Source organism: Phyllostomus discolor, chromosome 8 (assembly GCF_004126475.2).
Source record: "Phyllostomus discolor isolate MPI-MPIP mPhyDis1 chromosome 8, mPhyDis1.pri.v3, whole genome shotgun sequence".
In the NCBI taxonomy this organism is placed as follows: domain Eukaryota; kingdom Metazoa; phylum Chordata; class Mammalia; order Chiroptera; family Phyllostomidae; genus Phyllostomus; species Phyllostomus discolor.
Window position 1 is genome coordinate 65,883,854 of NC_040910.2, and position 19,174 is coordinate 65,903,027.

The 19,174-nt window shown below is 39.6% G+C and overlaps 1 protein-coding gene across 1 annotated transcript in view; it reads left to right on the forward strand.

Annotated features, from left to right (window-relative positions):
* Positions 1 to 18,864, forward strand: part of LOC114515092 (heparan sulfate glucosamine 3-O-sulfotransferase 3A1) — a 104,339-nt gene extending 85,475 nt beyond the window's left edge. The window contains exon 2 of the mRNA XM_028534383.2: positions 13,660 to 18,864. Coding sequence (XP_028390184.1) covers positions 13,660 to 14,281 — 622 coding nt within the window. The 3' untranslated portion in view covers positions 14,282 to 18,864. The remainder of the gene's footprint in view (positions 1 to 13,659) is intronic.
* The last annotated feature ends 310 nt before the right edge of the window (positions 18,865 to 19,174 follow it).

The following is a 19,174-nucleotide window of genomic DNA, read 5'->3' on the forward strand; positions in this document are numbered from 1 at the left end:
CACCCCTATGATTCAGATGTTGGAATGTTTAAAGGTGTCCTGGAGGTTCCTAAGGCTCTCCTCATTTTTTTGAATTCTTGTTTCTTCATTCTGTTCTGGTTGAATGTTTCTTTCTTCCTTCTCCAAACCCTTGATTTGAGTCCTGGTTTCCTTCCCATCTCTGTTGATTCCCTGTAGATTTTTCTTTATTTCACATAATGCAATTTTCATTGCTGCCTGGGTCTTATTTATGCTGTTGCAGTACCCAGTGAGTTCCTGGAGCATCCTGATAACCAGTGTTTTGAACTGTGTATCTGACAGGTTGACTATCTCTTCGTTGCTTAGTTGTATTTTTTCTGTAGCTTTGAACTGTTCTTTCATTTGGAACCTTTTTTTTTTTTACCTTGGTGTGCCTGTTACGTAGTAAGGGGCAGAGCCTTAGGTATTCACCAGGGCAGGGTAACCCGGGTTGCTGCATTGTGACGCTGTGTATGGGGGAGGGGTTTGAAAGGGAACAATGCTCTTGCTCTGCTGTCTGCCATTTTCAGTCACTTCCCCCACTACCCACAATTAAATTGGGCCTTTCTGGTGCTGATTCCCAGTGGGAGAGTTTGTGTATGTTCTAGGACCCCGTGAATCTCTCCAACGAACTCTCCTGTGAGTCTGTGAGTTTCTCCCACTGCCACCTCAACCCCCACAGGTGTTTTCAGTCAGAGGCTTTGAGGCTTTATTTCCCTGCACTGGAACTCTGGGATGCAAGGTGTATCTCACTCCCTAGTTGTTCCTCCCAGTTTATCTGCACTTGAATGAGGGACTGCCCAGTCTGCTAGCCCCCGCTTTGCCGCGAGTCTTCTCTTCCTGACTCCCAGTCTCTGCCCCTCTTACCCTCCTGGATGAATGTTTCTTCTTTAACTCCTTGGTTGTCAGATTTCTGTGCAGTTTGATTTTCTGTCAGTTCTGGTTGTTTTTTGTCTTTAAATTTGTTGTCCTTGTTTTGGTTGTGTGAGGAGGCAAAGTGTATCTACCTATGCCTCCATCTTGGCTGGAAGTCTGGTTGATTTCCTTCCTGGGGTTGATTTGTCTGTAGGCCTCAGGTCTGGATGATGTCGTTATTTTGGAAATTTGTTTTATATCAAAAGAGTGAGATTATTTGGGAAGTTCTGTTTGTTGTTAGCAAGACAGATTGTGTATCATTTTCTACTGTTCAAAATCGGGGAAGCTGATGTCAGGGTAGTGGTAGAAAATTTCAGAAAGAAAACCCAGGCAGCCCACAGCCCCAGGCCAAGTAAAATCATGGTTTCAGCTGGTTTTTCCTGTCTGAAACTCAAAAGAGGTATTGATTTTGCACTTAACTCTATGTCCAGAAGCTAATAAACAAACAATCAAGGAAACAGAAAACAAACAAAAACCCCACTCTTGCCAAAATGTAACAAAGAACCTTGTTAAAATTTCAGGGTTTTCCTTATTATGCCCTCAACATGTTTTTCTCTCAGCTTCTCCCCTTATCTTCAGCAGCACATATGCGGAGACCTGATAATTCCCCGCTGGTGGGCGAGCCCTGCTCTGAAGCAGCTGTCCACGGTAGCACAAAAGCTGATAGCACAGCTCTCAAACCAGTCATTTACAAAAGCCCTGTCAGGAGCCCAGACAAGCCATGAGAGGGGGGTTCGCTGTGACATCGCTGCAGGGCTGGGAGAGGGGCCTGTCCTGGGCCCATACTCTGCATCCTCCAATGGACTTCCGAGTCCCTTTTCTGCATTGTGGATCTTACCATGTGGTTAAAGGTGCCTGTTTGGTACTTTCCTCCCTTCGTCTGGGCTCATGTTCAGTGGAATTTGCCTCTTTCAGAAGCACCACTCAGGCATTCTCCCTCCATGGATGAACTTTATTTTTTAGGGATTTGAAATGCCACGGCGGCCAAGCCTGGAACATATTTTATTTCAGGAAAGTTGGTTGCCTGGCTTTCCAGAACTTTCCACACCTGTGAAAAGAAGGGGCCAGCTTACGTGGTTTCTGGGATGCCTCCCAGTTTTAACGTTTAGAAAAGCTGCTGCTTAGGAGTCCTCCCCCTTTTCCTTTCTTCAGCACATACTCTTCTTTCTCTCCCACCTTCTTGGTCTCTTTTGTCTCCCTGTAATCTCTCTCTCTCTCTCTCTCACACATACACACACACACACACACACACACACACACACACATACCTTCTAGGGGTTTATAAATATCAGGCTTTAGCTCCTGACTAATTTAATTATATTTTATTTCAGCCATTCATTTACCATCAATTTCTATAACTACATTTGAAATCATTCTTTGATTTATTTGTATTCCAACTAATTGTAGATTTCTTCTAATTTTTTTTGTTAATACACTGACTGAGCTCTTAATTTAGCTCTATCTGTTGTTCAATTGAAACTTCAGTGTTTGTTTTCTCAAGGTAGATGCTAAACATCACTGAATGCTCAGATTTTTTAATCATTACATATCTGAAAATGTCTTGTTTTATTTATTTACTTTTAGAGAGAGAGGAAGAAAGGTAAAAAGAGAGGAAGAGAAACAGCAATGTGTTAGAGATACATGGTTGCCTCTTGCACACCCCCAACCGGGGACCTGGCCTGAAACCCAGCCATGTGCCCTGACCAGGAATCAAACTGGTGACTTTTTGGTTCGAAGGCTGGAACTCAATCCACTGAGCCACAACAGCCAGGGCTGAAAATGTCTTTTTTTAAGACAACTTCATATGACGTAAAACCTGGCTGAGTGCAGAGCTCTTTTCTCCCTTTAATCTTTTACTACCAATGAGCATTTTTTCTAAAGTCTAAGGCTGAATTTGTCAATAGCCTAGTGATTGGGTTATTTTATTTGTTTTTCTGCATGAATGCTTATGAAATATTTTCTGTATTCGGAAACTCTGAAATATTTGCTGATATTTTTCAAAGTGTGGATCTCTACCACAGTAGAGTAAGGAATTAGGGTGAGGCACCGGCAGTACCAGATTAGAGGGGCCTCTGGCTCCCAGGGCTTTGCCACACTGCCTTGTGCATGAAGGTGTAAAAGAGTAATTGCTACTATTTACCTTGATAGAGAAAGAATGTTTTAAACCCAGAGACAGACCCACTGTGGAGAGAGGTATGGCGTGTTCCTATCTTTTTCCGGATGGTTTCTTAAGCTCTGATTGGCTTACATATTCTGACATTATTAGGTTTGTCTGTGAATTTTACTTTTTGATGTTAATTTCCTTTTTTCTGGATATTCTTTGATATCTTGATAAGACACTTGGAGAAGCACATTGGTTCCTGAGATCCAGACATCATTTTAAACCAGAGTTTGGGATAATGTATACAGGGTTAGGAATGAGTGTTTAAATCTTATAAATGGATGAGTTCCCCAATAAAGTAAACTTAGAAGGGGAAACTCAGAGGGTGAAACAATGAGTCTTATAAGATACTGGTCTACTTTTGCATTTCCTGAGAGTCCATGAATGAGATAACTCGAGGGGTTTCTTGGGAAAGGGTAAAGTCTCACACAAACAAAGCATTGTTGCTTGAATTTGTGACCCAAGGGTAGAAAAGGTGTATTTTCTACCTTTTTATGAGGTTCCCCGAAATTATCAATCAAGAATCCTTGACTTTCTCTTATCCTCTGGAGTGCCAAGGGGCATTGTGTTGTTTTCTTGAAATAAATTCCCTTCCTTTGTCATAAGGCCTGATGAGAGTAAGAACCATCTCTTTCTCTGTATTTGATAGTTCAGAGATACAGAAGGCATCCCTCATCACCAGCTTTGGGAGGTGTCCCAGCATTTAAGTTTACTGAGTGACTTATCTCAACAATGGTTTGATTATTAGAATTGCACTTCTAGATTCAGTCAGCATGAGAGCTGGTTTAAAAGCATAAGTCTTCTTCTTCCACTGAAGCCAAATCAAACAACTGAAGGGAATTTTCTTTCTAGCTTTATAAGTCACGTTTTGAGTGGGGTCCTACATTACAACGCAGGAAGAGAAATATGGATGTGGTTGGGGCTTGGCCTGAGGGAGGCAAGCTGACAGCAGGGTGGGGGTGGGGTGCAGGGAAGGGTTGCAGCGGCTTCCTCTGCTCCAGGCTCATGCCATTTGGGACCCATGGGAACTACCCTCATGCCATGGCCATGAAAAGAACATGTTTTCCCCAGAATTTGCTGCTGCCAAAGGCTTCCCAAAAAGCTTTCAGAAGCAGACACATAGTTCTTTTCGATCATATAGGCTAAAAAATGTCCATGTCTATGGGCCAGATTTATTTATTCATCAAGGTAAATTACATCTTTGTTACAACTCAGGGACACCCCTGGCAGCATGTCCTACTCTTGCAGAAGAAGGCAGCCAAAAAACCATGTCATGCATTTTATCTCCTTGTAACCTTCTAGGCAGGATGGTTTGCATGCTGAGGTAAACAGTGAAGAAATGCTTTTAACAGTCACATATTTTGACCAAAGGCCAAAGACAGTGAACCCCACCATCCAAAAGAGAACCACTGATGTTTCCTGGGTGCTGGGGAAACTGAAGGCGTATGTGCTGAAAGGACCTGGATTTTCTTTCTGTCCCTTTCACTCATTACTGTGTTTCTTGGGCAAGCCATGCTACCTCTTGGAGCTTATTTCTTCATCTGTGAAATTATGAAATAATTCCAGATATCACTGCTGTGAGCTGTAGGGAACAATACATCAGATTCTGGTTTATAGTAAATGCTTACTTAGTAAGTATTCATTTGCTTCTGTCTTCATCATGTTCTTAAGGCACCTGAGCTTGAATTCTTGTCTGCCCCTTATCTGTTTTTGTTAACTTAGTCCTATCCATGAACTTCATCTTCTAGCTGTGACATCTTATTTTGGTGTTTCAGGCACAGAGGGAGCATGGGACACAGATGGTTTCCTTAGTTACTGTCATATCAAATGCAGTGAGATCACTGAACCTGTGAACTCCCTGGTCTTTCTGCTGCTGCCAAGTGCTGGGGAAATGCCAGAATTATCAACCAAGAACCCTCCATTTGAACTAACCTCAGTACTTTCTCTTGGTATCCACTATTTGAGCTGCATCCTTTTAAACCTCATTGATTCTGAAGTCAATTCTGTTGATACAGAATTGTCTTGTCTAATGATTTACACAAAATTATTTATTGGATTTGTGGAGTCTCACTTCAGAACAGAACAGTGTGAGGCTTTGCAAAACTTTAAACTTGACCAAGTCATAATTAATTGGAGTCCTGCACCATACATGGAATCTTAGAGGTGGAAAGGCCTTAGCAACATGGAGGACTTATAAGGTCTTATTTGCCTTATGAAGAAAACAAGGCCCAGAAAACTAAAGTGAGTTTTTTAAGATCACACAGCTTCATAGCAAAATCAAGACTGAATCCAAATTCCTGTTCCCAGTTTCGAGCTTCCTACTGTGTTGTCAACATGGCATGAATATCAATGCCATCTTTGAGAATTGTTATTGACACAGTAGTTCTGATTCGGTGAGTCGATTTCTCACTCGTGCACGGAGACATTTTGGTGTTCCTAGGAAGTTCAACTACAATGGCCTGTGGCCCCCACCCCAAACAAGCATGGGAAAGACCTTGGATAACTGCTACCTAGAAGTGACATTCTTTACATTTCTGCTTCTTAAAAACATGTGGAATTCTGCAGAATATTATGGTAAACAGTATAACTATGGTATGTTACTCATGGAAATAAAGACTGGAAAATATTTTCAAAAACCAATAATGATTTGTCTTAATTATAATTCTTAGGCAGAAATCTCAACTTTTAAAAATTAGCCTCAACTGAAAGAGAAACATATTTCTCTCCTTTTTTAGGGGGAGGGACCTTCTTTGTTCTTTAACATAACTGTTTTGTTGCCTTGGAATTGTACTGTTTTTCGTATAATTTCCATCGTTTTCCAACTTTAATGTGTTGGGCTGTCTCACTTTCCTCCCTTCACAAATCAGCTCTGCAGCCGCGTTGGTTCTCCCTTTGATAGTCCTCCTGTCCTCACCACCCCTTTCTTGCCCGCTGTCCACCCTCTAACTCGGGTCACCAGCTCCTCAGGCCCGGCTGATATTGGAAGAACTTCCTAAAGTATTTTATTACCTGCCATCTGTTCTTGCTTCGTTCTTACCTGTACATTGTTTCAGATTTAACTTACCACTGATGTTCATCACACCATCATCTTTTCATTCTAACTTTACATGATTTTCCAATGCAAGCGAAGTACTTTGGCTACATGCAGCTCAGATCTGGGATCTTTCAGGACCTTCATAGCCACATTCTGGATAACTTCCTCATATTCTCATGTTCCCAATCTGTCCAATTTGCTCTAAGCCAACTTCTATATATTTGTGCCTATCCTCTTTGCTGACTTTCTCTTATCCACTGCAATAGAAATCACTTGTCCCTAGGCTTTCCTCATGCTGACTGGGCCACCCATTGCTTCCCCCATGCTGACTGGGAATTTGACCATGCCAATGTCCTCTCTGAATCTTACCTTCCTCACCAGAAAAATTGGAGAGCATTTCTACCTTATATCCCTTATGGCTATAAAGATTAATTGGGAATGTAATGGTTAAACTGTTGTGCAACTATAATGCATCCTTCAGATACCTCTGTGCTCGTGTCCACACCCTGGAGACACATCTTCTGTGATACTGAGGACACCACTGTGCCTACAGCACCACGAGAGTCCATGGCCCATGTGTGGGATGGGGTGAGGCAGCCCCTGATCTCATAACTTGCCTGGGGCAGGGGGAAGTGGCCCCTTAGAAGTCCACTGATCCCAGGCATGGAAGCTCAGCTCCTCTCCCATCATGGTCTGAGTTTCCACAAACTGGAGCTGCAGTTGATTTGACAAATGCCTTTTTCTGAAATGTGTGTTTTTCTTGGAGAATATAAAAAATAAGTCCATTTGTTTTTTACAAGTGTTGTAAACGTTTGTTGAAGTATAAGCAAAGTCAGAAAAGAATACAAATCTTGGGATACAGCTCAGTGACTCTTTGCAAGGTGGGTACACTGGTGTAACCGCACTCTGATCATGGGCTGGGATGTTTCCATCCCCCAGGGGCTCTCTGTGTCCTTTCTAGGCACTGACTCCCCCAAAGGTGCCCACTGTCCTGACATCTAACACTCTAGATGAGGATTTTTGCCCATTGTCGACTTTTTATAAGGGAAAGTATACAGTATATACATTTTTGTGACTGGATTTGTTTGTTAACATTGCGTGTATGAGATTTATTCACAGATTTGAGTCATTCATGCCAATTCTGTGTAGTATTTCATATATATACATATGAAATCATAAAGTTATATCAAACATATATATTTATACATCATAAAAAGAGAAAGATATACATACTTGGATACCTTGCTTCTGGGGCTATCAGGATTAACTAGGCACATTCATCAACACGTCTTGGTGAACATATATATATATGATTTCTAGTGAGTGCAGCCCAGGCAGTAAAGTTGCTGGGCCATAGTCCGTGCACATGTGCAACATTGGAAGATAGTGCCGAACAGTTCTTGACAGTCGCCCTGCCGGTTTGCACTTGTGCCAGCAGAGAGCTGGTGGCCCCCACCCTGGCCCACACTGAGCAGCCTCTGCAGTTTCATGCTGGCCCCTCGGAGGGTGTGTCATGTCCTGGGATGGCATTCATTGTGTTTCATCTGTGACTCCCTGGTGGCTCTTGTATTCAGTATATGTTCAAGAAACTTTAGAAATCTTGAACCCGACTAAAAATGGTTAAGATATTCTCCTAGGCTTCCTTTCAAAAGTTTTTTTTTTTTTAATGTTACCACTTCATTCATATCTGCATGCCAACTAGAATTGATTTTTGTATCTGGTAAGAGACTAAGATTTATTTTTCTGTGTGAATAACCGGTTGAGCAGACACCACTCATTAAAAGTACAATGAGGCAGGATGTTTTAGGAGGAAGCACCTCCAGAGACAGCCAGCAGCTGTTGTGGTGGATAGGTGGGTGGGGGAGTGAGAAGACGGAATGAGGGCCCCAGTGGGTAAGGGAGATGCAGCACATTAAGCGGGTTCCTCTTTGGTACATGCACAGTGAGTGTGCTGTTGATTGCCATTGAGGACTGTCTCCGGGTGGTGCCTCTGATCACAGACGTGGCAGTGGTGCAGCTAGTGCGGAGGTGGTAGGCTGCTCTCTCCCAGAGGAGGCTTTGCTCCTCGGACTGGGGTGGGCACAGCCCTGGAGGCAGATCCATCCCATAAGCAGTATGGCTCTAGTAGAAAAGAACAAACTACCTACCAGGTCTGCCATGGATCCTACTTAGCCATAACATTTCTCACACCAGAGATGGCTGTTTAAGTAACTGTGGGCCCATGGGGACTTACCCCAGTGTTTCTGATCAGATCCAAAATAAAATCTAAAAGGACAGTGTCTTGAAACAGATGGAAGTGTGACCCAACAGTGGCCGTCTTGGCACAACTGTATCACACCTCCTTGGAAAATAATGTATTCCCCTTGAAAAGTGATCTCCTCTCTCTCACACCGTAAAAAGCTAGTTTCTGTCCTTCCTAAGAACCTGCTTTGCCCACTCATGGCTCTCAAATCAGGTATAGTCATCATGTCATACACAGAAGACCTCAAATGGACAGGTATGTGGATGTCCCAGGAACATGGAGGGCCTATCTCCTCTGGCCCTAATTATCCACACTAGGGCTTCCACACAACATCCAGGAGAATGGGCTTTTCTTGGACTCTGGGAATCTGAACATGAGGCATCGCTTTCTTGAAGACAGGTCTTGGTAACGGTCCTGCCAATGCTCTGTTTACCATCCAGATTTTCCAACACCTGGCTTGATTTTTCTGGTGAGGTAAGTAAACTGAGATTTAAGGGGTTACATGACTAGCTCCTGGTCACCCCACTGGGAGTGGGTCAACACAGATCATAAACCTTATCTTCTAATTTTATATAGTTCCACAAAAATGTTTCAATTATTACATTCCTCTTTGATTTAGCAAGAGGAAAACAAAACCACAGCCTCCATTAGTACCTTATGCTAATGTTTAACTATCTTCAAAGCCAAAAAGATTCCTTTGTTTAATTTAATTCTATGGATGCAATTGGAGTCCTTATCTCCTTGGGAAATTCTTTTTTTAAAATAAATATGGCAAAATTGACAAAACATAAAATTTACCATCTTATTATTAAGTGTACAATTCAGAAGTGTTAAGTACATTTACACTGTTAAACACTCACTCTTCAGAACCCTTTTTAACTTGAAAAACTAAAACTATACTCAGTAAACACTTCCTTATTCTCCCCCGCCCCTCCAGCCCCTGGCCACAACCACCCTACTTCCTGTGTGTATGAATTTGACTCCTGTAGGTACCTTATATCTGTGAGATCATACACTATCTGTTTTTCTGTGACTGGCTTGGTTCACTTAGCATATGTCTTTAAGGCTAATTCATGTTGTAGCATATGTCAAATAATATTCCACTGTGTGGATATACACATTTTATTTATCCATTGATCCTCATATGGACACTTAGGTGGCTTCTCCCTTTTGGTTATTGTGAATTCTCATCATCTTTTTTTAGGGACAAAGAGCAAATGTGTGCAACCCACCTTGAAATAATCCTTAATTTGCTTGTGAAATCCCTTCTGATCCTGTCTTCTCTAGGAGAAAACAAAAGTGTCTCTAATTTTTTCTTGTAATTTTAGTTTCTACCTGTTTACCCATTCCCCTGCTTATTATAAATGTCTTCAAATCCTTTTTTTTTCTGTTTAGTGTGGAAATTGGAATATCCTACACTGTTAGCCAGGAAATTAAAGCCTCCTAAGAGCTATCCTTCCCGTCATCCAATTGAATTTCTCACTCCCCACCCACCCTAAGTTTTTCTGTCTTTGGGCAAACCTCCTATACCTTCTCATTGCACAGGCCTTTCTGTTCCCCTTCTGCTCGTAGTAGCCTGTCTCCTGTTTCCGCAAAGCTCTTATAACACTGGGGCAGTTCATTCATCACCCACCTCAGGCGCAAGCCCTCACCCAGAGTAGAACCACAGTACATACTTCACTCAGGTATGGAAAGATAATTTCTAGTCTTCTAAACACTTTGAAACGCAGTATTCCAAATTACGTGTGAATTTGATTTTATATGCTAGATAAGCTCTTTTCTGAACATTAAAATTCAAATTGTAGTAAGAAAATGAGTAAAGAAATTAAAAGGGAGATTGCTATTTTAAGAAAACTGGTGTGAGTCCTTTTACAAATCAACCATTCTCTGCAATGTAAGCTTAATTAAGGATTTATTTAGACTATCACTTCATCCTTTTTGAAAAAAGTAGCTTGCAGTCAGTTTGTAGTTAACCCCAACTCCCTGCCCTGCCCCTCCGCATGCTAACCCAGTCAGTTTTTCTCATCCTGGAAGTGGCAGTAATTAATGTGTTTTTCTTGTGAGATTTTATTTTAGTTGTTTCCTCTTCTAACTCCCCCTGTTTTGGATAGCTCTTTTCCCTACTCTTTTGAGATCATTTAAAATGCAGTTTCTTTTTTTCAGTGATATTAGTAGTATTTCCTCTGTCCCAGCACAATCTGCAGCTTTAATCTCTGCTGAAAGGCTGCTGGGGATCTGCCCTCCCCTAGAGACAGAGGCAAGCAAAGCTGAGATCACCAGTCAGGAGCTCCTGAGTGAAGTATGTTATCTCTATTTTACTGGCCAAAATATGAGGTCCAGGAGTTCAAAGTCAAAGATTCTAGGAAAGGGGGCAAGAATGCTGACTTAAAAAAAAAAATCAACAGAAGTCCTTATCAGTTTAGTGATATTTAATGTTTACTTTTACAGTCCAAACCTTTTTCCCACATTTGATCAAATTTCCTTCTCTGAGATATTCCAAAAATTTCTGGATAGATCACTGGCTCATCTTATAAAATTGTAACCTAAATTTCCAAAGTAGATTGGCCCAGCCAATTTCTCAAGGACACAGTGACAACCCTGGGAATCCAGGTCCCACAGTGGCACCCATGCAGCTTAGAGAGCAGTGGTGATCTGTATCTCGCTTGTGTCACCACTGGACTCTCTACTTCATGTCACCCACACCTTAAAGTGTACAGGTATATGAGAAATGGGGAATAGGGTGCATTAAAAGTTCTTTTGAAATGGAGTTGTAGGGTTTTTTTTTAAAAAGAGCCAGAGCTATCAGACATCTAATTATCATTTCCCCTTTCCAAAAAATGTAAAGATAACCTGACTGCAATATCAAAGAAAGCAAAAATGGGAGAAAACTTGTATCATTTGCCACAAAGTTTGGAGAATTTGTGCCAGATACAGTGCAGATGTTAAGACCAATTCCTGTGATCTCTGAGACAGACTTTAACAGACTATATTTGGGATGGTGGGGAAATAGAAATGGAAAAGTTATGAATAAAACAAAATTGGCCACTAGTTATTATTTTTTGAACCTGGGTGTAAGACACATGAGATTTATGTTACAGATCTTTGTATTTTGGTGTAATGTTTGAAATTTTTAAAACATACAACTAGGAAATAGTGGAGGTGGGACAAAATTATGGGAAGTCAACAAAGGCAAACTCACAGAACACAAAGTACTTTTATTACAAAGACAAAATAGAAATTAATAACAAAATGCCAAAAATAAAACCCAGCTAATCAACCATTAGAATTAAAAATAAAAAATAAAGAATCAATCCTAGAAAATGTCTGGACCAAAAAGAAAATAACACGTGCAAAATGCAATTCCTAAATATTCATGAAATTATGAAAATGATAACATTCCATGTAACAACATGTGGAATTTTACTAATTCTGTACTTCAGGGGAAATTAGTAGCCTCAAAATACTTTTATTACTTGGGAAAAGAGATTAAAAATAAATGAACAAAGCACTCATTTAAGTAAATTGGAAGAATAACAAAGCATTACTAGAAAAAGAATAAAGAGGACATTAAAGAGCTAAAAGGGAAATCAGAAAATTAAAAAAAGATAATCTAACCTAGAAAGCAGGAGAGGCAGGAAACACAAAATAATGGTTGCAAATAACTTCAACTCCACAACTGGGCAATTTTTAGAAAAATATTCATTGCCAAAATTTATACAAGATGAGCAGAGTATCAAAACAACAACAATAACAATAACAATAACAATAACTACAACCAGTAACTATAGAGGAAACTGAAAAGGGATTTGAAGATCCTAGTTCCTTTGCACCCCTCACCTCTAGAAAGGACCGTATTGGATGACTTTGCAGGTGACACCATCAACTTTCAAAAGAATAATTTGAAAATTAGCTTGCTACTTCAACTTTATGAGGATACAAAATAATATGAAACATTTCTTGGCTCATTATGTTTGTAGAATAATTCATATTTTAAGAATTGATTAAGCTATGAATCATAAGAAAAACTGCAGAAGCATCTCATTAATGAATATAGATTAAAAAAACAAAATAAAGATGAATCAAATCCAGGACTATGTTAAAACAATAATATGCTATGATCAAAGAAAGCTTATTCCCAGAATAAAAGTGAATCCTATATAGTGATATTTATAAGTTTGATTTTTTTATCAATGGATCAAAGGACAAAACACATTTAGTCATTGTAAATCCCCAAAGTACATTTATTTTAATATTGATTTGAGCAACATCTACTTCTTATAAAATTTGAAATTGGAAAAACAGTGCCTTACTATTAAAAATACATATGTGTATATATTTAAAAAATAAATTGTGGATTTAATGGCAGTGCACTTTAGTTAGAAGGGCAAATAGATTTTATCTGTCTGGCTCATGTGTTTGGCTGGCCCACACCCATCTATTCTCAGTAAGAAAGCTTATTTGAACTGGGTAGCAGTATCTACTCTATCAAGATTACAGTGGGATTTTTTTTTAGCATGACGAAGTGATTCTATCATCAAGAAGAATAAACAGACAAAACTCATCAAGAATGTTTTGAACAATAGAGAGTCGGGATTAACTTTGGCATACATAATAATATAGTCTAACATAATAATATTGTAATTGGGCCAATGTAGAGAGGGACCAAGATATTCAGAATACTGTAATAATGGCATTTAAAATTATTAGATAAAAGATGGCTTAATTAATAAGCCTTGTCATAAGAAAATTCTGGAATTATAAAGAGAAATATTTTGTATAATATGCTATGGTATTATGTTAAATATAATTGCTTTGTTTATAAGACAACTACAAAAAGTGTTCAAGATATTTTAATGCAATCTCATAGCAGTATAATTGTGTTTATTACAATATTCTAATTCACCTAAAGGATATTATTAAGGTTAGTTTTTTATAGCATTTTGGGTTCATAATAAGAAATAAAAATTACAAAGCACTTAGTCTATTCTGTGCCAGACACTTTCCTAAAATATTGAGGTATATTAACTCACTGAATCATCACAACAATTGTATGAGATCAATGTTATTATTATTTCCCATTAACTACAGGAGGCACCAGAATTGCAGACTGTTTATGCAATTTGTCCACAGCTACATATCTAGTAAGTGGCAGAGTTGGAATTGCAATTCCACCAGTCTGGGTCCAGAATATATATCCACTCCCTCTTCTTAAAAATGAGCTGTCTCATTTGAGACAGGAATGAGCTGTCTGTGCAACCTTGGAGACTCTCCCAGTCTTCAGGCTCTAACTTGTCATTTTTCTTTCCTCAGGGACCTGATGCCCCGAACCCTGGATGGGCAGATCACCATGGAGAAGACGCCCAGTTACTTTGTCACTCGGGAGGCCCCCGCACGCATTTCGGCCATGTCCAAGGACACCAAGCTCATCGTGGTGGTGCGGGACCCGGTGACCAGAGCCATCTCGGACTACACCCAGACACTCTCCAAGCGGCCTGATATCCCCACCTTTGAGAGCTTGACGTTCAAAAACAGAACCACGGGCCTCATCGACACGTCATGGAGCGCCATCCAGATTGGCATCTACGCCAAGCACCTGGAGCACTGGCTGCACCACTTCCCCATAGGCCAGATGCTCTTTGTGAGTGGGGAGCGGCTCATCAGCGACCCCGCTGGCGAGCTGGGCCGCGTGCAGGACTTCCTGGGCCTTAAGAGGATCATCACTGACAAGCACTTCTACTTCAACAAGACCAAGGGCTTCCCCTGCCTGAAGAAGGCTGAGGGCAGCAGCAAACCTCACTGCTTGGGCAAGACTAAGGGCAGGACCCACCCCGAGATCGACCGCGAGGTGGTGCAGAGACTGCGCGACTTCTACCGGCCTTTCAACCTCAAGTTCTACCAGATGACTGGGCAAGACTTTGGCTGGGATGGATAACCATATAATTTAAAAAGAAAAAAATCAAATATAATATATTTTTTTACCAATCGGTAGAGAAAAGACAGAGTAATATTTGTGCTGAAAATATTTCTTCGAGTAGTTTTTTTTCAATGAATGTTAAGAGATTGTTCTCATCTCTGTCCCCATCTTTCTGTTTAACTTACACCAACATTTGGATAAAGAAGAAAGGAAAACTTTACTCATCTAAATACTTTAAATTTTTAATTTTTATTTTGTGTTTTGTATACATAATTAAAAAGTAAGAGCATCAGTTGCCATTAAAACTTTTAAGGGAATTCTGGGGGTAAATCGATCTCTTCCTCTGTCTTACAAGGCCCAGATGAAGTTGATATCTAGCCTTCTGCATTTCTCCCTTTAATATTTTTATCATGCCACTTTTTCTGAAACTGTTCCACAATTAATAATGCTGTGTGGTTGTACACCACTTCAGATATCACAGTGCTTTCAATTAAAACATTTTTTGATCCTTATACTGCTATGTGGTATAAGAACATGGTACATGGAGATTATAGTCCCCATTTTACAGATAAGGAAACTGAGTCTCAGGGAGGTTAAATAGCTTACTGTAGGGCCAGATGGTGAATCTTACAAAACCCCATCTTCCACTTATTCCTTATTTCATGCCACTTTTTCTAGGAGAATGGGAAGGAAGACCTCTGTGCCTTTAAAAATGGTTAGGAAGGTTGGAAAAATGCTCTACGTGGGACAGGGAGGTTCCTATTGCTTCCTAAGTTCCAGGCTAGCCCTCTGGCACTCAGCATACTACAGAGTGTGGTCCTGGAAACCACTTGGACCTGGGCACAACATCTTCTGAGAGCCAATCTCAGCTTGATTGTAGTAGAGAGAAATGACCCAATTCTTGGATCGAGAACAAGGGAGACAGTCACACTGGTAACAGGACAAGGTGTGGTAGGAACACAACTTACCTTACCTTTGTTGTTTTGCCTTGACCTATTTCTTTTAATTAAGAAAAACCCATTCCTATAACAGCTTACAAATATCAATTTCATTTTTATTTATTTCTTGTTTAACAAAGAAAATCTGCTTCTGTTTGTAATGTCTCATTTCTAACCTTGGCTCTAGTACTAAAAATATATCAATATACATCTTTTACAATACCCTTATTTTTCATGGGTGGAGGCCTGTCACCTTTGATACTTTCTTTTTCCCCATTTCCCTTTAATTCCTATTATAACCTAGTATTCATTAATATTTGGAAAATATTCTCAGAAATGCAGATGGAGGTGAAAAGGTGTTTTTTCCTCTTTGCCCATCTGTTTCTGCCCATCCACCATTTAAATAGCTCAAATTAATCAATCGTTTATTAAAAGGATTCCTCTCTGAGTGGGCATTAATGAGATTAGCATTAATGGGAATTAAATTGGTTTAGAGAGGAGCGCATATGCACAAAATATATAAAATATGTATAATTAGTCTGTCAGCAATATTTTATTACAGGTTTAAACCCAAGAGGAAACTGTCTCCTATCTCATGGAACTTTTCTATATCCACCAAAATTTAAAGGACCAAACACTCTAGTATTCTAAAATAATATTCTTTTTCTACTCTTATGTTGTTAATCAAAAGAAACTAAAGTTGTTTTAAATATGCAGTACAACTGCATTTGCCACAGCAGCTGCATCAGGTGAAGTAAATATTTCTTGAGAAGCTTAACATAGGATTTAAACAAAGGGAAAAAATATTTAAATTTCTAGATATCCCATTATTGCTCCAAATCTCTGGCTCTATTTATTAGTTCCCACTTTCAGGAGTTAAGTAAACCCCAAATCCAAGTTTCTTTTCCCAGTTGATTTCCTTCCCTTTCATGCTCTCAATTTGCCAATGCCACAGCTTGTTTTTTCTAGAATTATCACTACCAGCAACAAGATACTCATTTTGAACTCTATTAATCTTTTTCTCTTAACTTGTTTTGTTTATGCTTTCGATTCTTTTATAAGCATTTGCTTGACATTATGCAAAAGTAGTTTGCACAAGGAAACACTTATGTTCAACAGTCTTCATCTTTTTGTGATAAGAAACAATAAAAAACAGAATTGAGTGTAAAGAATCTCTTCTTGCATGTAGATTGTTCATATTTTTTTGAAATGAATGATTGAACAGCACTCTGGGAAAACCTTCTAACTTCTAAGATTTCATAGGAGTGTTAGAAGTTATAGATCCCCCCCCAAAAAATATATCAAGAGGCAGTATACTGTTTCCTCCAGAACAGGATTTCCCATTTCTACTTCTCTGTGGTATTTACTCCTGCTGTGCATGGACTTGACTTCAGATTTCTTTGTTCATGTAGCTACACCAAATAAGAAATGAACATCTTAGCCGTCCTTTCCTGTCGCTGTCTGCTCCGCAGCCATGCCTACTGGCCTCATTAACTCTTCTTAAGACTGAAGAATTGTCTCCAGAGAACAACCAGAGTCTACAGCTTCATTCTTCACACTTTACATTTGAAGTGATTTCTACTGTATGTAAACTCTCCACACAATTTAGCAACTTTTAAGAAAAGTTAACTTTATTCTAATAACCTGGGATTAATAAGGTTCTAGAGAATAGATGTTAATTATTCTAGGAGTATTGACCCTTCTCTAAGTTTCCAATTTTCAAGGTCTTTAAAGTTAGAATAAACCTCAGTGGTAATTTGGATCACATCCCCATTTGGCATTCTTTCTTTAACTGGGCACCAAAAACATTGATGTGTCTGTAAATCCTTAACTCTTGATCTTGCAGTTGCTAATAGGATAAATGCCCTCCAAACATGTCCATCCTGCGCTGTCAGCTGAGACTTGCCAAATCCATTACCCATGAAAATACCAAAACTCAAGGTGTGAATAAATAAATGCATCTATAAAATAATAATACCTTATAGTCATGTAGCAGATTAACCTTTCAAATGCAACACTTCACCTTCAAACACCAGCAGCTCTCCAGTCTCATTAGTTCCCTTTACAGTTGAGGAAACTAATCCTTAAGATAGTGATTCTCAACAAAGGATGATTTTCCATCCCAGGACCATGTCTGCAGATATTTGGGTTGTCCCAAGGGTGGTGGAGTATAGGGCACTTCTAGTGGGTGAACATCAGGGATACCATTAAACATCTTATAATGCAAAAGCGAGCTTCCATAAAAAGAATCACCCCACCCAAAATGTCAGTGAAGCTGAGATTCCCCGGGGCAGAGGAAGTAAACCAGTCACAGGTCCTGTATGTGTGTGTGTCTGAACCAGGTCAAAGTACCAGATTCTAATTAGTGCTTGACTGGTAATGCTTTCACTCACCACTCTAGGTTTTTCTTTTGAAAATCTTTCTTTCTGTAACTCTGTAAGAGACTCCATTATAATAAACAGATCAATGTTTAACAGTGTGCTTTGCCAAGAGGAGTACTAAAGAGAAACATCAATGAACTGAATTCTTACAACTGAGATATAGGAACAGCTTGGAATAAACGGTAGTCACATTTCTGTGAAGTTGAATCTTTGTCAGTTTCAGGCTGAAAAATAGCATTCCAATGAGACATTTCTAAAAGTGTTTTCAAGTTCAAGTCTTGCAATTTCAATTTGACCCCATGACAGTGCTGTGACAGTATTTCTTGTCACCTGACACAACCAAGTGACAAGAGACAGAAGTAAAAGGCTCCACTTCTGTTACACAGCTAAATTCAGGTGGATGTGCTGTGCTATTCAAATGGTCCTAAGTTGCTGAGTAATAGCAAATAAAGGAGAATTCTCACTGACACATCTTCTAGAAACCCAGGAACTTTGTATACAATTCCCACAGAATTGAGGAAAAGAAGAGCTATGGTTCCCAAATATAGAAATGTGTGGTTGAGATTCAATGAAAGTCTTGGTGCAGAAATAAAGGACCCTACCTGTTCTCCTATTGTATCCTACATTTACTGAGGAAGAATCAGACTTAAATAACCCAAATATCATGCCCTGTTAGGGAAACTTCAGCATTACTATAGAATGTGTGGTCCTTAATTATTAACAGGAAAACAGATTTACAATCAGAATCTCAATTATATTGGTGAAAAATGGATAGGGCAAATTTTAACTTGTCACATTATAGAGTTTTGGATTGGGGACCTTCTCTCTTGAAAAAAGGTAAACTTGGGAAAATTACAAGGCAGTGCAACTTCATACACAGAGTGATAAAATAATGAATTTTAATTATGCCAGGAGGAAATAAAACTGGAAATAGAAATTGCTTGTAATATATGCATCTATTGTGGGATAGTTAGGATATTTAGTTGGTATGTTTCAAGCTATAACCCTCATTTTCTAGTTTCTAACTTTTGGTGGTGTTCTTTTAATAGCTATGTGCTCAACAACCCACTCTCCTCCAGTTTGACTGTCTAAATAAAAGGTAACAATAAACTGGAAGCATACTTTTTATCCCCAAATTCTTGGGTCTGAAACTTTAAGTGCACTCAAGGATCGCATATGAGAAATGGCATCCTCAGTTAGCTCTGCCTGGCTGGTACATAGGCAAGGTAGATTTCTAGCTGGGTATTAGCTGATAGCTCCTAAGAGAGCTTTCAAGTTTCTGTCTAGTCCACACATTGGCAAACTATGGTCCATGTGGTTCAGGTCTCTCCCAAAGTCACTTTATAGGAAATCTAGAGGGTTTACTGTCCCTGGAATCTTATTTTCATTGCAAAGAGGAGGGATGTGTGCTTTTCCCTCACACCTCCCATCCCCATGTTTCTTAGTGCCTTCTCTCCCTGCATCTTGCTGTGTCCAAGGATGCCTGGAATTCCAGCCTGTCCGAGCCTAAGTTCTCCACTTTCTTCAAATGCACCATGTTCAGTGGTGTCCACTTCCTACTTCAGGCTCCTGGAGCCCATCTTGGGCCTCTG